Consider the following 25,000-nt stretch of genomic DNA (forward strand, 5'->3'; position numbering starts at 1 on the left):
CCCCCCCTACACACAACTTTCGGAAAGCGTCTGCTTCATGTTGCTGTGTCAGAATCTTTGCTTGTAAAATACAGCCATACTTTAGAACGCTTAGTTTAAGCAAATTTGATGAACGCAATTGTGCATGTTGATGAATCTGAAAGGATCTAGCCGAAATAAAACAAATGAGACTTTCTCCAGAAGTAAAAATATTATCAGACATACTGTGAAAATATCCTTGCTCTGTTAAACATCATTTGGGAAATATTTGAAAAAGAAAAAGAAATTGAAAGGGGGGCTAATAATTCTGACCTCAACTGCGTATGTGTATATATAATATTATTTAGTAATTTTATTTAGTTTTAATGTCTTACAACTTAAGGAATGTGTTTACATATTTTTTTTAAATTCTAGTTTTAAATCATGATTTAATTTTAAGTGTTCCCCTCCCCCTTTTTTTTAAACAGCCAATAGCATTTCGTTTCATCACAGCTCTGCCAGTGAAAGTGGTTGAGCTCAAATAAGAAGCAAAAGTGAAGCATCTTGAAGGGGGTGGAGCATGTCAGATACTACAGAGCATTTGATTGGTTGGAAGATTTAATAAGAATCTGAAGTATGAGGTGACGTGAAAATGTTGATCCATTTAGGCAGAAGTGACAAACTGCAAGCTTTACATGTTTATATCTTCTAAACATGAATTTTGTCACTGTTTTAGAACTATATGTTCATCATCATCTTTATAGTTATCGTGCTTATTGTGAACAGGCCTTAAGTATAGGATTTGGGATGCACCTATTGGATCCTCACCTTGTTTTTCCTTCTTGAACATAACAATATAGTTTAAAGGGCAGTAAAAATGTTTTTGGCCGGTAAATGCTTCAATTGGTGTCACAGGTGATCATCATCATCAGCAGGTGTTACTTTTAGACCCAAACTGTGCTTTAAAAGTGTGTTTTTTTATACGAGTTTCTCATCAGCCGCTGTTAGATCATCATGCATATTATCATCAGTATAATTATTGCTATCATTACTCCACCACAGTTTCCTTTCTCTTACAGATATAACACTGCTACACGTCTGAAATGAGGAAGGGTTTGTGTTGTAATCCAGCTCAGATTGCAGATCTATCTTTGTGCATAATTAGACAAACCTTTCATTAAAATTACGCTGATGTTCATGTCATTTAAAGCACCCTGCACGGCTTTAAGGGTTTCCAGGAACAATCGGCCTGATAAGTGAAATAACCAGCTCACGACAGTTTTCTGCTCATTTTAGCTTCATTTTTACATCAAGTTTAATTTAGATTTCGTAGATACATATAGATAGATACATACAAGTGACAAAACACTTATAATTACACTTAAAATTAAAGCAGAATTCATTAAACTATTAATGAAAAACTGCAGTAGATAAGTGATACTAAAATAACACCAATTTATCAGAGGCCATTGTTATTGTTACTACTAATTTAAGGGTGTTTTCACACCTGCCTTATGTAGTTCGGTTGAATCGCTCTAGACTTCATTTTCCCTCTTGGTGCGGTTCGTTTGGGCAGGTGTGAATGTAGCAATCGCACTCGAGTGCGCACCAAAAACAAACGAAATAGCGTACCGAGACCTCCTTGAAGAGGTGGTCTTGGTACGCTTTCAAATGAAGGAGAAGTTTTCAAATGAGAAGATGATCCGAACTAAAACAGAGCCAACCGCAAAAAGTACTGCGCCTTTTTGGACTAATCCAGCTGCCGTAGGCCAATGCACTATGGAATGTGGAGGAAAAATATTTGTTGACGGCGCTTTACCAACAGTTTTAAACAGAGAGAGAGGGAAAAACATTACCTGATGGATCGTTGATTATATTTTACCAAGATGACCATGTCGCAGTTTAGCTAAATTAAATCACGCCTCCTCCTGAAGTGACTTGCGATGCGCCTTCACCGTTTGCAATGCTTCATTCTCGAAATGTATAGTTTGTCTAAAGTGATGTATACAAACTACATAGTACACTGTGAGCAGGGATACAGTCAGTCATCCCTCCATAGTAAAAAGCAACATATTGTGTCTGCCGGTTTGTTTACTTGCAGGAGATTCATTGGCATTTTTCCGCACGTTCATTCTGACCAATCGAAAAGCAGTTTAGGAAATATGTTTAATAACATCTGGCCAATGAGTGATGTGGATTTTGTTACATGACTGCATTTTGGTTCTTTTCAACTGGTTCGGACCAAAGCAATCAGTATGATGTGAAAAGGACCCCAAAACGGCAGAAAATGCTACAATGTATCATTAATTGCCTTTGGTATGGACCAAATGAAGCGAGCTACAGATGTGAAAGCACCCTAAGTGATGAGAACTTACACTCACCAGCCACTTTATTAGGTACATCTTACTAGTACCAGATTGGACCCACTTTTGCCTTCAGAACTGCCTTAATCCTTCATGGCAAAGATTCAACAAGAGACTGGAAATATTCCTCAGAGATTTTGCTCCATATTGACATGATAGCATCACAAAGTTGCTGCAGATTTGTCGGCTGCACATCCATGATGGGAATCTTCCATTCCACTTCTTCCCAACGGTGCTTTATTGGATTGAGTTCTGCTGACTGTGGAGGCCATTTGAGTACAGTGAACTCATGGTCATGTTCAAGAAACCAGTCTGAGATGATTCACGCTTTATAACATGGTGTGTTATCCTGCTGGAAGTAGTCATCAGAAGATGAGTACACTGTGGTCATAAAGGGATGGACATGGTCAGCAACAATACTCAGGTAGGCTGTGGCGTTGACTCGATGCTCAGTTGGTACTAATGGGCCCAGAGTGTGAAAGTATCCCTCACATCATTACACCACCACCACCACCAGCCTTACCCATTGATACAAGGCAGGATGGATCCATGCTTTCATGTTGTTGACGCGAAATTATGACCCGACCATCTGAATGTTGCCGCAGAAATCGAGACTCATCAGACCAGGCAACGTTTTTGAAACCACAAAGACAAAGGCAATCATTCAGAGCCTGCCCGTAGCATTTGTGTCACTTTGGATCAGAAAGGCAGAAGGTTTAATGTCTCTCACTCCTGGGCTGCTAGAGTTTTGAATGAATTGGCAAATCTTTTCAATTATGTGTTTCTCCCTCTCTCTCTGTGTGCGTGTGCGTGTGCGTGTGCGTGTGCGTGTGTGTGTGTGTGCGTGTGTGTGTGTGTGTGTGTGCGTGCGTGCGTGTGTGTGTGGAGCAGGATTATCTGCTCTGAGGACTGGCACCGCTTCAGTCTGACACTCACACTGGCCTCTGACGAATCATTAGACCAGGCTGGCATCAGCTCATGTGCTACACACACACACACACACACTGGCAGATCAGCCTTGAACGACCTCTTGTGTTTTGAAGAATCTCTGGATGTCCTCAGATATACTGTGACTGAAGCAGAAACTAAAGGCCATAGGTCTGTTCACACCGAGAATATGAATCATTTCTCAGTGTTTGTGCGTCAGAACTGCCTGAAATTCAGTCATCAGTTCAACTGGTGTGCCTCCACACTGGGGAATCTGCAAGCTGTGTACAGTTTAAAGGACCACGACACCCCCCTGCCTCACCTCTAGTTTGGAAAGATGCAGGAAAGTGGGTGAGTCCAGTGAGGTGAGTTTAGGTGGGAGTGTCGGAGGAAGGAAAGAGGGAAGGGTTAGCATAAAAATGGGAGTTTCCGTTTGATTTCACAGAGGCAAGACAAACACAGCGGACAAAGACAGTGACTGTGTTTACATGGACATCAGTAATCAAATTATTTGGCAAATTATTAATTTGTCGACTTTAACTGCAGTTTGGCACTTTTATTCAGGAACATTTCATGCATGCCCCCTATGACAAACGAGATATTGGATGCGAGGAACTGCTGGAGAGTGTAGTTTTAAGGGAATGTTTGATACCGCATGGCGAATGAGAGGGAAAAAAACCTCCACATTTCTCGGTAACTCGGTAGGTAGCCTCAGAAAGCCGTGTGTGTATAGACTATCCTGTCACAAAATGCAGTTAAAATCCTACACGACGGTAATAGTTTGATTGCTGTGTTTGCATGTTTACATTCGGAGAGCAGCATTTACAGCGGATCTTTCAGTCTATAATATTGCAATGATATTAACGTACTGTAAACTTAGTAAGTAAATCATTTTGACTAAAGTATGTCTTTAAAAACTGAAGTACTGCTGACAATACGAACTAACTTTGCCTCTGAATAAACATAAACAAAGAACACTGATCACACACTTACCAAATCTGTAGACACAGGACAATCATCACCAACTGGAGGAGCTGTGTCTTTATTAAAAGAAGACAAGGGGCAAATCCGGATTTCACCATTTCCAAATGTGAAAAGCTCTCGGGTTAAAAATGTTCCTTACAAACATATTTCTGTCGTGTGTTGTGTGCACTGTATTCCACATGTGAGTCCAGCTGCGCTCTCATAGCGGGGAAATGAAAACAAAACCTTCAATGCTGCACATTTATAAACGCAACACCGACGACCCGTGTCTCCAAACAATTCTTCTTCTTTCACTTGTTTTAATTACAGTTGGCAACACAACATGGCGTCTTTCTGCAGTCTGAACACTGTAACAGGTGAAAACTGTTCGAAGCTATCTCATGCATATTAATAAAGTTTCATCTTATAGACATGTTACATCTCTGATGTTAAACGCCTAGGAGTGGGAGTAACAGTGAAAAGTTTTAAGTGTTGGTTGGGGTGAGTGTGGATCAGTCCCCTGCCTTCACGACAACACACCAAATTCAAGTTAAATAATTTAATAACAGAAATGTACAATAGTAGACAAAACTGAGAAGCAAAAATAGACTTCAGGAGGGGGAAAGGCCAAAACAACAAACAAAAGTACCCTCTAGATCAGGCATGGGCAAACTCGATCCTCGAGGGCCGGTGTCCCTGCAGAGTTTTGCTCCAACACTAATCAAACACACCTGAACACCCTAATTAGTGTCTTCAAGATCACTAGAAAGCTACAAGCAGGTGTGTTTGATTAGGGTTGGAGCAAAACTATACAGGGACACCGGCCCTCGAGGATCGAGTTTGCCCATCCCTGGTCTAACTAGTTAGAGAGTAAAACTGTCTAAACTGACAAAGTAAAATGAAATCAACAACAGATATGTACACTAACTCCCTAACTAGAGTGCACTGATTGGTTTGAACCAAGTCCTTCTCATGAATTAATGCTGAAAACTTAAAGACGTCACGTTGTACTCGCCAGTACAGACAGCCAGTCTCAACTCTGGAATTTACTCTGGAATCGACGTGATGTAGCTTCGAAAATTAATTTCAAACCGGAAGAACGAATTTGCTAGAAATAACGCAAAAACAAACAAATTTATGCTCACGAGGAATCCTGCTTCAGAAATAACTCCTCTCCCTCAGTCATCTTTCCATCAAGCAAGTTTCTTGTGTTAGCCTAATTTGGTTGGCGACGTCACCGACCAGAGGTGGCAGTAACGCACCAAAAAGTTTGTTGTCAACCATCGTAAAACAGGAAGAAGAAGAAATCACAATGCTCTCCATCATATGGATTTACTTTCATCAGCTAGACACCGGCCTCACAGCTCTGTGAATGTCAGTGCTGTCACTTATTGATCCGCGATTGGTAAATGTAGCTTTGTGGACACTACTGCGCTACTTGACTAATAAAATAGCTTCGCTACTGAAAAGCTATTTGATTTAGAAAGTAGCGATGCTATGCTAATGCGAAATGTAGTTAAGCTAGTAGCGTCACTACTCGTAGCAACGCCACTGCCCAACACTGGCCTGGAATATCTCACCAGTACTGAAAAGGGATTAGCCAACTGCAAAGTCATAGTTCTGTGTGGTTCACGTTTAAGATGACTGTGAAAATCTGATTACTAGCTGCAGAAAGCTCACAGAAGAACCACAGACATGATCTCTGGAGAGATTCACAGACCATAGAAAGAAAAGATGGGCAAAAATGGTGATTGTCCGCTTGGCAGAGGCACGTCAAGTCATCCTTTAAATATAAATAAAGTCTCGGAGGCATCAGTTTATATACAGCACATGTCAGAGTGTCAGTATGGGGCTGTATTAATGCAAATGGGCCTTCCAAGCTGCCACGGCATCACTGCTCACTAGAGAAATCATTTGAAGAGAGTTTTGACAATGTTATTTTCAGAGTTATGCTGTGAGATCCGCTCTGACAGGTTTTTGAATGGGTTTTACCCTCAAGTCAGTGTGTGAAACTGACTTCCAGGTTTCTTAGTAAACCGTTTTACAATGGTGCAATGTACATCTTTAGCAATAGATGTTATAATGAATGTAAAGCTGTCAGTTTGTAACCTTAATGTGGGACTATTATCTCTTCGTAATGGCTGCGCAAATCTTTTGTTTGAATGCTTTGGGATATTTTCTCAGTATGTATTTATGCATGTGGTTAATATTTGTTATTTTTATGCTTGTTTCATTGCAGTCTTGCACTTGCTGTTTTTGAGGTTGTGTTTGATAGGTCATGTAAGCTCTTGGTGAAAACATGTCAATATCCCAAAGGGCGCAGTGGATGTACGAGGCAATTAGAGCCAGTAGATCTCTCATTAAGCAGGTCTCTCAGTTCCTTCATGGATTCTATATTGTTCCATGGTGAATGCAATCAATGCATTGAGTTTTGTTTACTGACCTTACATAGGACCCTAAAAATGAATATAAATTCTCGTGTGTATTTATTTATTTATTTGTGTATTTAGCGGTTTATCTCCTCTCAGTTTCACAGGCCTGTTCTACAAAGTGTCAAATTTTTGTGTACAAATCTCTAGCATTGGCTGGTTTGTTCTGGAAAATGTGGAATATTTGGTCTTGCTCTTGCAGGAACCCGGGTCTCCCGGATGGCAGGCAAGAATTCTACCACTGAACCAAAAATTCTTTTTCAGGCCAATTTTGGAGGATTTTTCCGATCAAATGTGAAGTTTTGGGCCTCAAAAGAGACTTACATTGGCCAAGAATCTAACTCATCGAAGCGTGCCAGGTGAAATTTCTATCACTGAACCACTAATGCTTTTTTATGATATTTTTTGGGGTCTCTGAAAAAAAAATTCAGGAACTTTCAGGAAAGTGTGAAATTTTGGGCCTCAAAACATACTTGAATAGGTTGGGAATTGAACCCAGGCCTCAGGCATGGCAGACAAAAATTCTACAACTGAACAACTAATGTTTTAAGGCTGTTTTATGGGGTCTCTGAAAAAACTGACTTTTTCTGTAAAGTGTGAAATATTGGGCATCAAAATGTTCTTGCATTGGCCGGGAATCGAACCCGGGCCTCCCGCGTGGCAGGCGAGAATTCTTCACTGAACCACCAATGCTTTCTGTCATGCTTCTCTTGGGGTTTCTGACAAATAATTCAGAAACTGCTGGGAAACATACTCCAAACATCTTTGAATTAGCCACTAATTGAACCTTGGGGTTTTGTGTGGGTCTCTGGAAAATTATTCAATACTTTTCAGGAACATGACATTTTTGGCCCACAAAACATGTTTGCATTGGTTTGGAATCAAACCCTGGCCTCAGGCATGGCAGACAAAAATACTACAACTGAACAACTAATGTTTTAAGGCTGTTTTATGGGGTCACTGAAAAAATCTTGCATTGGCCGGGAATCGAACCCAGGCCTCCCGTGTGGCAGGCGAGAATTCTACCACTGAACCACCAATGCTTTGTGTCATACTTTTCTTGGGGTCTCTGGAAAAAAATCAGGAACTTTTGGGGAAGTGTGAACACTCCAAACATACTTACATTGGCCAGAAATTGAACCTTGGGATTCTGTGTGGGTCTCTGGCGAAAAATTCAGTCGGTTTTTTTTAGGAACATTGGCCTGGCATCAAATCCAGGCCTCAGGAATGGCAGGCGAGAATTCTACCACTGAACCACCAATGCTTTTCCCTATTAGTGTTTGGGGTCTCTGCAAAAAATTCTGACTTTTTCTGTAAAGTGTGAAATTTTGGGCTTGCATTGGCCGGGAATCTAACCCGACTTACAAGCTGCTTTTTGAGGTCTCTGAAAAAATGTTCCAGACCAGTCCTGGAATTTCTTAAATGCTTTGGTGCGTCTTGTATGTATAGTCCTGCTACATTATTTAAATCAGTCTAAAATAGTCCTCATTATCAAATATGTCAATTTTAACAGTGTCCCTGAGATAAAGGGGTTGTTATCTCAAATCTAAGCCGATTAGCTCTACCATGTTACATTGCAGATGGGAAAAGAGTATTATATTGCAGTCTGAAAACTACCCCATCCATTCCACCCCCATCCCACCAACTCCAGGAGCTCTCAGCACCCTTCCTCACGACTGTCTCCAACACATAGTGTTGTTTTTGTAAAAAAAAAAGCTGATCCATGCGTTTTGTTTGGCTGGACCTCTGGCTCCTACGCAGAAAAGTGCTAGCGGCATGCCAGGCAGCCCCTGTAGGAAAGCCCATAATCCAATCAGACAAGCCCAAACTCAGAACAATAGAGCGCATGGCGTAGGAAGTCCAAATCCTGCAGTCACAGCAAAAGCCCCTCTGAATGTAATGCTATCATGCCAGGCAGGGGAGAAGCAGATGGACTTTCCCCACTGCAGAGGAGTGGATGCTGCAGGGTGATTGAAGGAGGGAGCTGCATTGCTGTTCAGTTGTCAGCTCTCTAATTTAAAGCGTAGTTAGCCATTGCTCATGCACTGCAATCTATATTATTACCCACTCCTTTGGAATATTTCATAGCAATGTAATGCGAAGAATTGGTCAGGCTTCCATATATATATGAAAGACAAGCTGAATTACACTTCATTTCCGGGATCAATAGCCCTGCTCGTTTAAGCTGATGCCCCCTGGCTCCTGTAACATCCACTAGTTCATCAGTATAGCATTATCCAGATAAACCCAAACATCTCCATCAGCCACATTTTTCCATTTTTTTTCGGTGCATGCACTCATTTCCCCTGACAGCCCTGACAGCGTGACCGCTCTGGGCAAAAAACAATGACTCATTGAACCCTGTCCATACATTAAATCTCCATATTTCTTTCCCTATTTGTGAGTCTCTAATCCAAAACCCACAGCCTTGTGTATGACTCGATAGTGTGCATTAAGATTTCAACTGAGGGGCCTGTGTTGTTGCTCAGGCTTTGCCTATATGGATATGCGGAGGACGTGCTGATGGGTAATGTGCAGTGACAGGGGGGAAACGCAGGCGCTGCGCACAGTCACTGCGCATTAAAGACAGCATTGGTCATCAACAAGTTGGCAGAGTTTAATTGAAACTGCCTGCCATTTTATGACCCTTATCTTAGTAAACAAACTGTTTGGTTAAGTCACATTGATTATGAGCTGAATGACTTTTGTTTAAATGACTAATATGCTTTATGAGGATTAAGTCAAGCATAAAATGCTGTCCCATATTTAATTCTCTGTAATAAATGTTAGTACTGTGTATGTGTGTTTCTGCTTTTATAATGGAGGCTGTGTTGAAGGGGCCTAAAGTATTCTGGAGCGGCATTTGCTGTATAATGCATGATGAGGAATTACCCCAGCATCAAAGAAAACATGACATGGACATTTAAGGCAAAACTGCAACAGCATTGTTATTAATGTTTATTGACCTTTTTCTAAAATGCAGAAGTGCGTCTGTTTTCGCGATTGTTTTAGAACTTCCGATTAGGTCCCCTATGGGAGAAATGACTAGGAATAATAAACGGCAGAAAACGGTCAAACTACTTGCTCTATGCTTAGAATTGTTTTATGGGGTCTCTGAAAAAAAATCCAGAACTTCTCAGGAAAGTGAAATTTTGGGCCTAGACCTTGTAGCATGCAAGAATTCTGGTACTGAACCACCAGTGTTTATGCAGGCCTAGTTTTGATGTGGTTTCAGGGACACTTTACAGGTCTGATTTAGTAAGCGAAACTGTTTTAGTTTCAAAAGGAACTGTTGCATTGGCTGGGAATCGAACTCGGGCCTCCCGCGTGGCAGGCGAGAATTCTACCACTGAACCACCAATGCTTGTAGAGGAATTTTTATGGGGTCTCTGAAAAAAAATACAGAACTTCTCGGGAAAGTGACATTTTGGGCCTAGACCTTGTAGTATGCAAGAATTCTGGTACTGAACCACCAGTGTTCATGCAGGCCTAGTTTTGATGTGCTTACAGGGACACTTTACAGGTTTCATTTAGTAAGTGAAGCTGTTTTAGTTTCAAAAGGAACTGTTGCATTGGCCGGGAATCGAACCCGGGCCTCCCGCGTGGCAGGCGAGAATTCTACCACTGAACCACCAATGCTTGTTGAGGACTTTTATGAGATCTCTGAAAAAAAATCCAGACCTTTTCAGGAAAGTGTAGGTATCAATGCAGCCCGGAGATATCTAAGTGGGAGGGATTACCCCTAGGTTAATGGTTAGTGTAGGTGTAATAGACATTAGTAAAACACAATAGGTTACTGTGAGGTTGGGTTTAGGTGGAGCGGCATTTGCTGTACAATGCATGATGAGGAATTACCCCAGCATCAAAGAAAACATGACATGGACATTTAAGGCAAAACTGCAACAGCATTGTTATTAATGTTTATTGACCTTTTTCTAAAATGCAGAAGTGCGCCTGTTTTCGCGATTGTTTTAGAACTTCCGATTAGGTCCCCTATGGGAGAAATGACTAGGAATAATAAACGGCAGAAAACGGTCAAACTACTTGCTCTATGCTTAGAATTGTTTTATGGGGTCTCTGAAAAAAAATCCAGAACTTCTCAGGAAAGTGAAATTTTGGGCCTAGACCTTGTAGCATGCAAGAATTCTGGTACTGAACCACCAGTGTTTATGCAGGCCTAGTTTCGATGTGGTTTCAGGGACACTTTACAGGTCTGATTTAGTAGGCGAAACTGTTTTAGTTTCAAAAGGAACTGTTGCATTGGCCGGGAATCGAACCCGGGCCTCCCGCGTGGCAGGCGAGAATTCTACCACTGAACCACCAATGCTTGTAGAGGAAGTTTTATGGGGTCCCTGAAAAAAAGATCCAGAACTTCCCAGGAAAGTGACATTTTGGGCCTAGACCTTGTGGCACGCAAGAATTCTGGTACTGAACCACCAGTGTTTATGCAGGCCTAGTTTTGATGTGGTTTCAGGGACACTTTACAGGTTTCATTTAGTAGGCGAAACTGTTTTAGTTTCAAAAGGAACTGTTGCATTGGCCGGGAATCGAACCCGGGCCTCCCGCGTGGCAGGCGAGAATTCTACCACTGAACCACCAATGCTTGATAAAGGACTTTTATGAGATCTTTTAAAAAAAGTCCAGACCTTTTAAGGAAAGTGTAGGTATCAATGCAGCCCGGAGATATCTAAGTGGGAGGGATCACCCCTAGGTTAATGGTTAGTGTAGGTGTAATAGACATTAGTAAAACACAATAGGTTATTGTGATGTTGGGTTTAGGTGGAGCTGCATTTGCTGTACAATGCATAATGAGGAATTACCCCAGCATCAAAGAAAACATGACATGGACATTTAGGCAAAACTGCAACAGCATTGTTATTAATGTTTATTGACCTTATTCTAAAATGCGGAAGTGCGTCTGTTTTCGCAATTGTTTTAGAACTTCCGATTAGGTCCCCTATGGGAGAAATGACTAGGAATAATAAACGGCAGAAAACGGTCAAACTACTTGCTCTATGCTTAGAATTGTTTTATGGGGTCTCTGAAAAAAATCCAGAACTTCTCAGGAAAGTGAAATTTTGGGCCTAGACCTTGTAGCATGCAAGAATTCTGGTACTGAACCACCAGTGTTTATGCAGGCCTAGTTTTGATGTGGTTTCAGGGACACTTTAAAAGGTCTGATTTAGTAGGCGAAACTGTTTTAGTTTCAAAAGGAATTGTTGCATTGGCCGGGAATCGAACCCGGGCCTCCCGCGTGGCAGGCGAGAATTCTACCACTGAACCACCAATGCTTGTAGCGGATTTTTTATGGGGTCTCTGAAAAAAAATTCAGAACTTCTCGGGAAAGTGACATTTTGGGCCTAGACCTTGTGGCACGCAAGAATTTTGGTACTGAACCACCAGTGTTTATGCAGGCCTAGTTTTGATTTAGTTTCAGGGACACTTTACAGGTTTCATTTAGTAGGGGAAACTGTTTTAGTTTCAAAAGGAACTGTTGCATTGGCCGGGAATCGAACCCGGGCCTCCCGCGTGGCAGGCGAGAATTCTACCACTGAACCACCAATGCTTGTTAAAGAACTTTTATGAGATCTCTGCAAAAAAGTCCAGACCTTTTAAGGAAAGTGTAGGTATCAATGCAGCCCGGAGATATCTAAGTGGGAGGGATTACCCCTAGGTTAATGGTTAGTGTAGGTGTAATAGACATTAGTAAAACACAATAGGTTACTGTGAGGTTGGGTTTAGGTGGAGCTGCATTTGCTGTACAATGCATGATGAGGAATTACCCCAGCATCAAAGAAAACATGACATGGACATTTAAGGCAAAACTGCAACAGCATTGTTATTAATGTTTATTGACCTTTTTCTAAAATGCAGAAGTGCGTCTGTTTTCGCGATTGTTTTAGAACTTCCGATTAGGTCCCCTATGGGAGAAATGACTAGGAATAATAAACGGCAGAAAACGGTCAAACTACTTGCTCTACAAACAAATGTTTGCATTAATATACAGACCAAGTAGAATAATATAATAAGAAAATATCAGTTTGCAACATCAAGCAGCGTAACGAGCAGTTTTCAACGTCTAAAAATGAATGGAAGTGAATGAGACCGGAAGTCTCGAGCCAAATAGATTCAAATGGCTGCGCCCGCTGGTCGGCAGAAAATAAGGTGAATACTAAGTAACTTGAATATTCTTAAAGCGCCATGACTCCCACCCCCCCCCCCCCTTCTCAGCAGGGTGTTTTCACACCTCTAGTTTGAAAAAAGTCAAGAAAGTGGGTGAGCCCAGCTTTGTTTAGGTGGGAGTGTCGAGTGGCGGAAGAGGGAAGGGTTTGAATGAAAAGGGGAGTTTCAGTACGTGCACATGCTGATTTTCACCGAGGAAAATCAACATACAGACACAGGGGAGATAAACAGTGACTACGTTCACATGGACATCAGTAATTGAATTATTTGCCTTGATCTGAATAAGACAATAATATGATCAAGGTGTTTACATGAGTTGCTTTCTGAATGTCCCTTTCATGATCCAGTTTTACATGTTATAGCAAATAATTTGATTAACATCATTGCATCATTTACTATGTTTACATGGACATCAGCAATCGAATTATTTACCTTAATCTAATTAAGACAATAATATGATTAAGGTGTTTACATGAGTTGCTTTCTGAATGTTCCTTTCATGATCCCGTTTTATATGTTGTAGCGCATAATTTGATTAATGTCATTGCGTCACCACGCTATTCGCATTTCCTCTGAAGTTTCATGTAATTACGGGTGTTTCATTTTTAATTTGTCGACTTTAACTGCAGTTTCACTTTCAGGAACGACCATGTTTACATGGTCGACTCTTAATCAGCATATTGTCTTAATCGCATTAAAATTGAATTACTGGTGTACATGTAAACGTTGCCACACTATCCACATTTCCTCCAGAGTTTCATGTAATTTCGTGTGTTTTATTCTTAATTTGTCAACTTTAACTGCAGTTTGGCACTTTCATCCAGGAACATTTCATGCATGCCCCCTGTGACAAGATATTGGATACGAGGAACTGCTGCGAGAGTGTAAATTATTTGGAATTTGATACCACATGCCGAATGGGAGAAAAAGAAACTCTGCATTTATCGGTAGATGCAGAGACTCGGTAGGTGCAGAGAATAGCGTCAAACAGCTGTGTGTGTGTGTGCAAATCCGGATTTCACCATTTCCAGGTGCGAAAAGCTCTCGGGTAAAAAGTGTTCCTTGCAAACATATTTTTGTTGCGTGTTAGCAGACCACTGTAATTCACAAATGTGGGTCCACATGCAATCGTGGAACCTTCGTTGCGGCACATTTATAAACACAACACTTACGACCTGTGTCTCCGAACAATTCTTCTACTTGTTTTAATTACGGTTTGCAACACAACTTCTCTCTCTGCCTGTCTTCGAAGCTATCATGCACCTCATTCACTATAGAGCGCACTGATTGGTTCGAACAAAGTCTTTCTCATGAATTAATGCTGAAAACTCAAAGACGTCACGTTGCACTGGCCAGTACAGACATCCAGTCTCCACGCTGGAATTTACACAAGGATCTCATCACTGTAACGTAGCTTCTAATTTCTTTTCAAACCGGAAGAGCGAATTTGCTCGAAATAACGCAAAAACAACCAATTTTCACTTATTAGTGGAATATATGTATACTAATAGTGTTTTTCGTGGCGTTGGACACATATATGACTGTCAACATCTCAAAACATGTGTTTTGGTGTTTTGTGTCTATTGAAGGAAGCTCTTGCATTGACTGGAGTTGAACCCATGTCTCCCACACACTGTACATGCAATAAATAAATTGTAGTATGAAAACAAAATGTATGAAACATTAAAAGCATCATAATAGTATAATGTGAAATACTAATGCTGATTTTTTTTTCTTTCAGTCTGAAGACTACGTTGAAAAAGAAACTAGCAAATGATACCGTGGATCTGTCTGGTATCCCTCTCTCTGGCCGTGATTTGCATCGGGTGGCATACTACCTTCAAAACAACGGTTCATCTGTTACAGCAGTGGACATCAGCTTCACAGAACTGCATGATGAGAGTTTGCGGCTTCTTTTACCATACTTAGGAGTGCTACCGAAACTCTCCACGCTTGCCATCAATGGTAACCGGCTGACGGTTGCTATCCTTAAAGACTTAATAGAAGTGGTCAAGGACCCTCAAAAGTTTCCCTGTTTGGCTTGGGTGGACTTGGGCAACAATGTGGACATCTTTACTGTGCCCCAGCCATTGCTGGTTGCCCTGCGCAGACGCTTTGGGATGAGAAGTAGCCTGCCCACTATTTATGAATACAGTGAGGGCCAGGGCAGCAGCTACTACCTAGAGACTTCAATTGAAGAAATCAGTGTGTTTGAGGAGGAAAAGGAGGATGAAGAGGATGAACTGGAAGACCATCTGGTGCTGGAACCCTGGAGTGTAGAAGAGAAAAATACTTTACGTTTCTGTGAAAGGTGATGGACCTTGTTTCCTTGCGCTTGGTTCCTTATATTCCATTGGCACAGACATAGCGAAAACTGTCCCACTAATGTTTATTGGTCTTTTTTTACTTTAATTTCATAACTCTGGAATAGAAAGTGTGCAGTTTTGGCACAACAAAGGTCTTTGTGTGTTGACCATAAATCTAAGCTGGGCCTCGCAAGTGGCATGTGACAAATGTACTTGCGGCTTTGTCTGAAGAATGTTTTACTATTTTAGCCTCAAAAATCTTTTATCACTAAACTACTAATCCTTGCAAAGGCCTGTTTGATGTGTTAACAGAGTAACTTCACAGGTTTATACTTGAAGGTGAAACATTCAGGTTCAAAAAGCACAGTTGCAAAGGCTAGGAATCGAACCCAGGCCTCCCGCGTGGCAGGTGAGAATTCTACCACTGAACCACCAATGCTCTTTCGGCATAAATTTTGGGGTTTTTTTCAAGTAAAATTTTAAACCTTTTCAGAAAAGGTACATTTTGGGTCTAGGCCTCATGGCAGGTGAGAATTCTACCGCTGAAGCACAAATGTTAGTAAAGGCCTAGTTTTAATGTGGTTTCAGGGAACCTTAACAAGTTTCGTTTAGTAGGTGAAACTGTTTTAGTTTCAAAAGGCGCTGTTGCATTGGCCCAGAGCTCCCATGTGGCAAGCAAGAATTCTACCACTGAACCACCAATGCTTTTTTAGGCTGTTTTATGGGGTCTCTGAATAAAAAAAGACCTTTTTTAAGCAAAGTGTGAATTTTTGAGCCTTAAAAGAGGCTTGCATTGGCCGGGAATCGAACCCGGGCCTCCCACGTGGCAGGCGAGAATTCTACCACTAAACCACATATGCTTAGAATTGTTCTATGGGGTCTCTTAAAAAAAATTCAGAACCTCTCAGGAAAGTGAAGTTTTAGGCCTAGACCTTGTGGCACGCAATAATTCTAGTACTGTCAGAAAATACACAGGAACTTCACAGGTTTGTACTTGAAGGTGAAACAATTTTAGTTTCAAATTAAGACCTCTCGTGTGGCAGGCAAGAATTCTTCCACTGAACCAGTAATGTTTATATGCAGACCAAGGTTTGATGTGGTTTCAGGGACAGTTAACAGGTTTTTAGTACGTGAAACTGTTTTAGTTTCAAAAGCTGCTACTGCATTGGCAGGGAATCAAACCCAGGCCTCCCACGCAGCAGAGGGATTCTACCACTGAACTATCAATGCTTTTTCCAGTTACTGTTTAGGGTCTCTGAAAAATATTCTAACCATTTCAGGAAAGGTACACCTTGGGTCTAGACCTCGTGGCAGCTGAGATTATGCCACTGAACCACCAACAAATGTTTGTGAAGGCCTAGTTTTGATGTGGTTTCAGGGAACCTTAACAGGTTTTGTCTAGTAGGTGAAACTGTTTTAGTTTCAAAAGGATCTTTTGCATTGGCCAGGAATCGAACCCGGGCCTCCCGCGTGGCAGGCGAGAATTCTACCACTGAACCACCAATGCTTGTAGAGGAGTTTTTATGGGGTCTCTGAAAAAAAATCCAGAACTTTTCAGGAAAGTGAAATTTTGGGCCTAGCCCTTGTAGCATGCAAGAATTCTGGTACTGAACCACCAGTGTTTATGCAGGCCTAGTTTTGATGTGGTTTCAGGGACACTTTACAGGTTTCATTTAGTAGGCGAAACTGTTTTAGTTTCAAAAAGAACTGTTGCATTGGCCGGGAATCGAACCCGGGCCTCCCGCGTGGCAGGCGAGAATTCTACCACTGAACCACCAATGCTTGTTAAAGGACTTTTAAGAGATCTCTGCAAAAAAGTCTAGACCTTTTTAGGAAAGTGTAGGTATCAATGCAGCCCGGAGATATCTAAGTGGGAGGGATTACCCCTAGGTTAATGGTTAGTGTAGGTGTAATAGACATTAGTAAAACACAATAGGTTACTGTGAGGTTGGGTTTAGGTTCTATGTGGCATGCAAGAATTCTACCACTGAACCATCAATGCTGTTTGAGGCTGTTTTGAGGGTTTTTGAAACAAATTCTGAAACTTTCAGGAAAGTCTGAAATTCGGGATGTTAAAACTATTTGCATTGGCTGGGAATCGATCCCAGGCCTCCTGGATGGCAGGCGAGAATATACCACTGAACCACTAAAACTTTTTCAAGCTACTTTTTAGGATCTCTGAAAAAAAAATCTGAACTTTTTAGCAAAAGTTAATTTTTTAAGGCCTAGGCCTCGTGGCAGACGAGAATTCTACCTACTGAACCACCAATGCTTGTGGAGGCTTAGTTTTGATGTGGTTTCTGGAATCTTAACAGGTATTTTTTACTAGGTGAACCTATTTTACCTTCAAGAGGCACTGGTGCATTGGCTGGGAATCAAACCCAGACCTCCTGCATGGTTGGATATTTTTTAGAAGGTGAAATCTGCTTTTGATGTGGTGTCACCATAACCTTATGGATTTGTTCAAGAGATCATTATAGCCAAAAAGAAAGTAATCGTTACATTGCAAATTACAATTACATTCCCCATCTTTATCATTCCCTGCCACCAATCGACAACTTCATTGCTTTATTCTTAGTCCTGCAGCCACCATCATACAATTTGTTGTGTGCAAAGTCAATAACTGACTACATAGAATAGCAAAAACAAGAATCTGCAACACACACAGCTCTCACCAGCAGCCAGTCTTTAACGCCCACATCTTCGCGGTTTCTGATGTGAAACTTTTACGTTTTTGCTAGTGACAGATATGACCAAACGCTCCCCTTCGAGAAAGTCCAGGGTAGATTTGCCTCAATTAGAGCAAGGAGAGGTGAGAGAAAATGGCTGCTGGAGTGCCTGTGGGCTAAGAGGCATACTGATGTCTGCATGTTTGCGTGTATGATGTGTCTGTGTGGAGGCTTATGATGCAAATGTAGCTTCAGCCGGAGCTCATTAAGCTGGACACACAGGCAGCTGAGAGACTAACAATACCACATGACCGACATGATTATTTTTCATTAAATCTCATCTAGTTTTCAACAGGAGATGGCTTTTTAAGACACATAAACACCTGGTGGTTTCTTCAACACAAGAACCATGCTTGTACAGTCAGTAAAAATGATTGAGTTTATTTCATAGTAACATTTATATTGATTCATTTTATTTTGTATTTTGAAATATATTTGATGTAAAAAGTTAGTTAATTTTAATGTTGTGTGTGTGTGCCAGTTTTTTGACACTAACCATGACCTTTTGAGTTGTTTTATGATGCCCTTTACTCCACAGGTGGTGTTTCCTTTACAGACGCGTGTCTGATTTGCACTGTACATAACAGGCTTTTCAACATGGCTAGTTTTTTGTCTTGTTCATTACTCCATGTAGTTTAGATTTAGTATAAATGTCGCACCCAAATGACATGACTCTGATGGCTTTGAATATCTTGGATGGTCTTTATTTTTCTGTTTTATAATAAACACCAATGAAGGATTGATTGTTCTTGCTGTGTGAAATAAACAGTTTTATTTAATTAAAAAAAGATATCCTTATGCTTCCATTTTGTTATGTTAAATTGTTTGTCTCTGTGATGGGATTTTCTCTAATGTGTCTTCAAGAATTCAAGTACAGTACACTGAAAAAAATATTCAAAGATGATTCTTTAGATTTACTCAATTTTTTTTAGGTTGAGTGTTTGTAAACTTTTTATTTGGGCTGAATTTAAACAAACAAATTAAGTTGAACATTATTAAATTTTCTTTGTTTGTTTAAATTCAACACAAATAAATTGTTTGCAACACTTTTGCATGCAACACTTTTTTCAGTGTTCGTTATTTTTGTCAGTACTGTCAGAGAATATACACAGTAACTTCACAGATTTGTGCTTGAAGGTGAAACAATTTCAGTTTCACAAGTTTCAAATCCAGACCTCTCACGTGGCAGGCAAGAATTCTACCACTGAACCAGTAATGTTTATATGCAGACCAAGGTTTGATGTTGTTTCAGGGACAGTTAACAGGTTTTTAGTACGTGAAACTGTTTTAGTTTCAAAAGCTGCTACTGCATTGGCAGGGAATCAAACCCAGGCCTCCCACGTGGCAGAGGGATTCTACCACTGAACTATCAATGCTTTTTCCAGGTACTGTTTAGGGTCTCTGAAAAATATTCTAACCATTTCAGGAAAGGTACACCTTGGGTCTAGACCTCGTGGCAGCTGAGATTCTGCCACTGAACCACCAACAAATGTTTGTGAAGGCCTAGTTTTGATGTGGTTTCAGGGAACCTTAACAGGTTTTGTTTAGTAGGCGAAACTGATTTAGTTTCAAAAGGGATTTTATGTGTTAACACAGTAACCTGACAAGTTTGTACTTGAAGGTGAAACAAGTTTAGTTTCAAAAGGAGCTGTTGCATTGGCCGGGAATCGAACCCGGGCCTCCCGCGTGGCAGGCGAGAATTCTACCACTGAACCACCAATGCTTGTGGAGAAGCTTTCATGGGGTCTCTGAAAAAAAATCCAGAACTTTTCAGGAAAGTGAAATTTTGGGCCTAGACCTTGTGGCATGCAAGAATTCTAGTACTGAACCACCAGTGTTCATGCAGGCCTAGTTTTGATGTGGTTTCAGGGACACTTTACAGGTTTCATTTAGTAGGCGAAACTTTTTTAGTTTCAAAAGGAACCGTTGCATTGGCCGAGAATCGAACCCGGGCCTCCCGCGTGGCAGGCGAGAATTCTACCACTGAACCACCAATGCTTCTAAATGGATACTATTGGGGTTTCTGAAAAAAAAAATTCCAGAACTTTTCAGGAAAGTGAAATTTTGGGTCTAGATTTTGTGGCATGCAAGAATTCTAGTATTGAACCACCAGTGTTTATGCAGGCCTAGTTTTGATGTGGTTTCAGGGACACTTTACAGCAGGCATGTCCAAACTCGGTCCTGGAGGGCCAGTGTCCAGCAAAGTTTAGTTCCAACCCTAATCAGACACACCTGGGCTAGCTAATCAAGCTCTTACTAGGCTTTCTAGAAATATCCTTGCAGGTGTGTTGAGGCAAGTTGGATCTAAAATCTGCTGGACACACGGCCCTCCAGGACCAAGTTTGGACACCGCTGCTTTACAGGTTTCATTTGGTAGGTGAAACTGTTTTAGTTTCAAAACGAACTGTTGCATTGGCTGGGAATTGAACCCGGGCCTCCCACGTGGCAGGCGAGAATTCTACCACTGAACCACCAATGTCTCTTCAGACTGATTTATGGGGTCTCTGAAAAAAATCCAGACCAATTTAGGAACGTGCAAGTAGGCATTGATGCATTGTCTCTAATCTGTCTTCAAGAATTCAAGTACAGCAAGTAATTTTTGTCAGCACTGTCAGAAAATACTGGGATGCAATGGACACCTTTGGACAATAACATTTTTCATTGGCTGGAAATGTAACACAGAGCCAGCGAAAACTGTCCCACTAATGTTTATTGGTCTTTTTTACTTAAATTTTATAACTCTGATATAGAAAGTGTGCAGTTTTGGCACAACAAAGTTCTTTATGTGTTGACCACGAATCTAAGCTGGGCCTCCCAAGTGCCATGTGACAAATGTACTTGCGGCTTGTCTGAAGTATGTTTTACAATGTTAGCCTCAAAAATCTTATTTCACTGAACTACCAGTCCTTGCAAAGGCCTGTTTGATGTGTTAACACAGTAACCTGACAAGTTTTTACTTGAAGGTGAAACAAGTTTAGCTTCAAAATGAAATGATGCATTGGCCGGGAATCGAACCCGGGCCTCCCGCGTGGCAGGCGAGAATTCTACCACTGAACCACCAATGCTTGTAGAAGAATTTTCATGGGGTCTCTAAAAAAATCCAGAACTTTTCAGGAAGGTGAAATTTGGGGCCTAGAATTCTAGTACTGAACCACCAGTGTTTATGCAGACCTAGTTTTGATGTGGTTTCGGGGACACTTTACAGGTTTCATTTAGTAAGTGAAGCTGTTTACGTTTCAAAAGAGCTGATGCATTAGCCGGGAATCGAACCCGGGCCTCCCGCGTGGCAGGCGAGAATTCTACCACTGAACCACCAATGCTTATCAAAGGATTGTTATGGGGTCTCTGAAAAAAAAGTCTAAACCTTTTTAGGAAAGTGTAGGTATCAATGCAGCCCGGAGATATCTAAGTGGGAGGGATTACCCCTAGGTTAATGGTTAGTGTAGGTGTAATAGACATTAGTAAAACACAATAGGTTACTGTGAGGTTGGGTTTAGGTTTGGGTTAGGTGTAGACATTCATAACACAAAAGGTTGAACTCTGTGTCATGTACAAAAGCACCAGAAAGAAGCGTACAGCCCACTTGGAACTCAAGTCCCACCCACTTGGAGCTGAACAACCCATTTGGAGCTGCCTCCGATCTCCTTTTATATCCTTCTCAAATTTTGGCCCTCAAAATATACTTGCATTGGTCAGGAATGGACACTTTTGGACAATAACATCATGGTATTGTGTGACTTCAATAATACATACATACATACGTGTACATAATCTGCATATGTGCTTTATTTTAAGCTGGGATTTCCACAAAGCAGCCTCAATGGAAATATGTGCCTCAGCCTAGCATTTTAGCAAAATGTAAAATACATTGCTCTCGGTATGTTTTGTTGCACATTTCTGTCGACAAATCCACTAGAGGGCGCTATCTACATTTGAACATGCATACTTAGGGTGTGTTATGTTACATCCTTCATTTAGGATGCATTCCAGTCCAATTATATCCACCTAAATATAAATTCCCTCCATCTCATTCACTTGGATATATGTCATTGATTACATCACACCCAACCAATAGTGTTTTCAAAAGCAAACGTAATAGAAAACTGCATCACAGAAACATAAGTTTTACCATGAGTTTACATTGCTTTTACCTATTTTGTGGATGCATGCACAATATTACAAGTTCAACACTGTACAGAGTGAGCTATTGCGTAAATTGACCACAGCAGAAATGTTGTCCATATAGAGATATATAGGTGACAACCATATTCCATTCCAAATAACAAACACCATTAGGGTGTTTATTTGGTGTTGTACGAAGAACTGCATGAAAATAATCCTTCATTCGTCAATAATATGTCCCTGTAAATATCATTAGTGTGAAAAGGAACAAAAGTTGTTGGTGTAATACCGCCCCCTAGTGTTCATTTCACCTAGAAACTGCAGTCAAATGTATGTTGCGTATTTGCAGTCACACAAAAATGTAGGCTGAAGCACAGATTTCCAATAAGCCTGTGTTGGATTTCCAGTCCTGTATAACTGTGAGGTTTTCCTCCCCTCTTCATTTCTCACGGTGGTGTGGGATCAATACGGAGGGTTTCTCAGTGTCTCTGTTTGCTTAATGAGAACAGGGCTCTGTGTTTGCAGACAGCACTTTCTTAATGAGACTCCATAAGTCATTTCAGCAGCTGGCAGCTTTCACGGGGTCTCTGCTCCACATACACAGCTCTGATTTACCAATGTAGATTTCTCGACTTTAGCCTAGTATTTTTAGTTGATTTAAAGGAATAGATCAGAGACAAAACTATTAATTTACTGACCCTAAAGTGGCTATTAAACTGTGTTTTGTTCTTCTGTTGAACACAAAAGAAGATATTTTGAGGAATGTTGGAAATTGGTAGTAGTCAATAGTCATTGACTTCTATAGATATAAGTATATATAAAAAGTATGGAAGTCAGTGTTTTTATCATATCCTTCTTTTGTGTTCAATAGAAGAAAAAGACATTTGTTTATTTATTTGGAACTTTCCCATTGAATAAATACATAAATAAATTATCTCAGGAATGTTTTGATATATGAGCAACATCACTTGAGTAGCAGTGCAATATGGCTGTATATCGGCACTGGTGGGAGGCATGCAGTGACACAAGAGGTGATTTTGCTGACATTTTAAGATTATAAGGCTGAACGGCATGAAATGCCATCAGTCTACAGAGATTTCCCAGTATTTCTCTGTTGCAGTCAGGATATCACAATAATTAACCCCAAAAAAGCCAAACGCAAACCAAACACTAGCAGAAACACTACCGGATTATTATGGTACAAATACAGCACTACAACATACAAAAGAGAAAGATCGACTTAGAAAGTCACTTACCTGTTTTATAATGATTTGATCAGGTGTAGTTTGAAAATACACTGAGTTTTTCTCCTTTATGGACTTATTATGCGATCTCTGTCGCCATCTTGTGGCGGAACGTCAACCATCTTTGCTCTGCTCAGTATGACAGGCTGATGGCCGCCGACGTGCTGAATATCAGAAACGATAGATATTTAAAATAGGCACCATCCTTATAAATAAACTGCCATCTAAACAACAACATTCTTGACTAAAAAAGCCTCAAAAGTACATTATGTTGTCCAACAGCTGCAATATTTGTCAAACTGTAGTGAGTTTATTGATCTGCTGTCACCCTGGAGGTGGAGAATTACAGAAGGGTGAATAGGCTGTATGAGTGCTGTTATTGCAGAATATAGCACAGCTATCAGCCAATCAGATTCGAGAACCACACAGAACTGTTGTATATATGTATATATATACATATATATATATATATATATATATATATATATATATATATATATATATATATATATATATATATATATATATACATGCAAATATATATATGATCACACTGAAAATTACCATTAATTACCATTTTCCAATAAAATGTACTATGAATAATACTTTCACAGCATTTTTAAATCATAGTAACATTTTTACTAATTAAAATCTAAAGCTGTGCTTGTTGTTGAGTTAACAATAACTAGCAATGAATAACTTAGTTTTCGTTAACTAACCTTAATGATGAATAAATACTGTAAGAAATTAATGGTTTGTTCATTAGTAAATACATTAACATTAACTAATGGAATCTATTTATATACAATATTTATTTTATCATCACATGATTTTGTATGCTTGAGGTTATAAAATATTATTATTACTTTTTCGCTAAGGAGTTTTTCTTTATAAACATAATTAAAACCCTGAGAATTTTGATTCTGACCTCACAGTAGTCTCTTGGTGTGGAAGACAAAGTTAATTAAAGTAAGTTTGGTTCGGGGGTGACATGGTGGCTCAGTGGTTAGCAGTGTCGCATCACAGCAAGAAGGTTGCTGGTTCGTGTCCCTGTTTGGCTAGTTAGCATTTCTTCCATGAATAAAGTTTGGTTCAGTTTGTTGTTGTTTTGAATAGCTCTGAAGATAACCTTTAATTCACAGAAAACAGCGCCATGTCGTGAGATTGACCACGTCCTTCATGAACTCCCTGCTGAAAAATCCAGCTTAAACCAGCCTAGGCTGGTTGGCTGGTTTTAGCTGGTTGACCAGCCTGGTTTTAGAGGGGTTTTGGCCATTTCCAGGCTGGTTTCCAGCCATTTCCAGCCTGGTCTTAGCTGGTCAGGCTGGAAAATGACCAGCTAAATCCAGCTAAAACCAGCTTGACCAGCCTGGTTTAAGCAGGACATAGCTGGTTTTGGCTGGACTCCCAGCCTGGCTAAGCTGGTCAAGCTGGTTTTAGCTGGTCATTTTCCTGGAAATGCCTGGAAATGGCCAAAACCCCTCTAAAACCAGGCTGGTCAACCAGCTAAAACCAGCCAACCAGCCTAGGCTGGTTTAAGCTGGATTTTTCAGCAGGGCTCTGTGTTTTTCAGACACATGTGATTAATTTGATCCATGTGTTTGCTGTTGAACTCCGTGTCACTGACCTCAGCTGCAAAATCCAAGTGTTTCTGGCCAGATGTATGGTCTCTGAGAGGTCTGTGAGAAAGTTTTCACGGACTCAATAATAATAAGCCATGAAACTCAAATCTCTGTTATATTAAAACACCAGGGATTGTCTTTATGCTAGCCATGA

At 40.5% G+C, this 25,000-nt stretch overlaps 1 protein-coding gene and 17 non-coding genes across 18 annotated transcripts in view; 1 reads left to right on the top strand and 17 right to left on the bottom strand.

Annotated features, from left to right (window-relative positions):
- The window catches only part of lrrc75bb (leucine rich repeat containing 75Bb), a 69,808-nt gene extending 53,902 nt beyond the window's left edge, over positions 1-15,906 (top strand). Inside the window, exon 4 of the mRNA XM_056466632.1 lies at positions 14,565-15,906. Coding sequence (XP_056322607.1) covers positions 14,565-15,138 — 574 coding nt within the window. The 3' untranslated portion in view covers positions 15,139-15,906. The remainder of the gene's footprint in view (positions 1-14,564) is intronic.
- On the bottom strand, positions 7,264-7,333 carry trnag-gcc (transfer RNA glycine (anticodon GCC)). Its single transcript has one exon. It is a non-coding gene; the product is annotated as a tRNA-Gly (tRNA).
- trnag-gcc (transfer RNA glycine (anticodon GCC)) lies at positions 7,613-7,683 on the bottom strand. The gene has a single exon. It is a non-coding gene; the product is annotated as a tRNA-Gly (tRNA).
- Positions 9,934-10,004, bottom strand: trnag-gcc (transfer RNA glycine (anticodon GCC)). The gene has a single exon. It is a non-coding gene; the product is annotated as a tRNA-Gly (tRNA).
- Positions 10,209-10,279, bottom strand: trnag-gcc (transfer RNA glycine (anticodon GCC)). Its single transcript has one exon. It is a non-coding gene; the product is annotated as a tRNA-Gly (tRNA).
- trnag-gcc (transfer RNA glycine (anticodon GCC)) lies at positions 10,897-10,967 on the bottom strand. The gene has a single exon. It is a non-coding gene; the product is annotated as a tRNA-Gly (tRNA).
- On the bottom strand, positions 11,173-11,243 carry trnag-gcc (transfer RNA glycine (anticodon GCC)). The gene has a single exon. It is a non-coding gene; the product is annotated as a tRNA-Gly (tRNA).
- Positions 11,861-11,931, bottom strand: trnag-gcc (transfer RNA glycine (anticodon GCC)). Its single transcript has one exon. It is a non-coding gene; the product is annotated as a tRNA-Gly (tRNA).
- Positions 12,136-12,206, bottom strand: trnag-gcc (transfer RNA glycine (anticodon GCC)). Its single transcript has one exon. It is a non-coding gene; the product is annotated as a tRNA-Gly (tRNA).
- Positions 15,498-15,568, bottom strand: trnag-gcc (transfer RNA glycine (anticodon GCC)). Its single transcript has one exon. It is a non-coding gene; the product is annotated as a tRNA-Gly (tRNA).
- Positions 15,907-15,918: 12 nt separating the features above from the next.
- Positions 15,919-15,989, bottom strand: trnag-gcc (transfer RNA glycine (anticodon GCC)). Its single transcript has one exon. It is a non-coding gene; the product is annotated as a tRNA-Gly (tRNA).
- A 576-nt stretch (positions 15,990-16,565) lies between these two features.
- trnag-gcc (transfer RNA glycine (anticodon GCC)) lies at positions 16,566-16,636 on the bottom strand. The gene has a single exon. It is a non-coding gene; the product is annotated as a tRNA-Gly (tRNA).
- Positions 16,637-16,840: 204 nt separating this feature from the next.
- Positions 16,841-16,911, bottom strand: trnag-gcc (transfer RNA glycine (anticodon GCC)). Its single transcript has one exon. It is a non-coding gene; the product is annotated as a tRNA-Gly (tRNA).
- A 2,599-nt stretch (positions 16,912-19,510) lies between these two features.
- Positions 19,511-19,581, bottom strand: trnag-gcc (transfer RNA glycine (anticodon GCC)). Its single transcript has one exon. It is a non-coding gene; the product is annotated as a tRNA-Gly (tRNA).
- Positions 19,582-19,785: 204 nt separating this feature from the next.
- trnag-gcc (transfer RNA glycine (anticodon GCC)) lies at positions 19,786-19,856 on the bottom strand. Its single transcript has one exon. It is a non-coding gene; the product is annotated as a tRNA-Gly (tRNA).
- A 410-nt stretch (positions 19,857-20,266) lies between these two features.
- On the bottom strand, positions 20,267-20,337 carry trnag-gcc (transfer RNA glycine (anticodon GCC)). Its single transcript has one exon. It is a non-coding gene; the product is annotated as a tRNA-Gly (tRNA).
- Positions 20,338-20,852: 515 nt separating this feature from the next.
- trnag-gcc (transfer RNA glycine (anticodon GCC)) lies at positions 20,853-20,923 on the bottom strand. Its single transcript has one exon. It is a non-coding gene; the product is annotated as a tRNA-Gly (tRNA).
- A 184-nt stretch (positions 20,924-21,107) lies between these two features.
- Positions 21,108-21,178, bottom strand: trnag-gcc (transfer RNA glycine (anticodon GCC)). Its single transcript has one exon. It is a non-coding gene; the product is annotated as a tRNA-Gly (tRNA).
- Positions 21,179-25,000: the final 3,822 nt, after the last annotated feature.

This window comes from Danio aesculapii, chromosome 10, assembly GCF_903798145.1.
Source record: "Danio aesculapii chromosome 10, fDanAes4.1, whole genome shotgun sequence".
Taxonomy (NCBI): domain Eukaryota; kingdom Metazoa; phylum Chordata; class Actinopteri; order Cypriniformes; family Danionidae; genus Danio; species Danio aesculapii.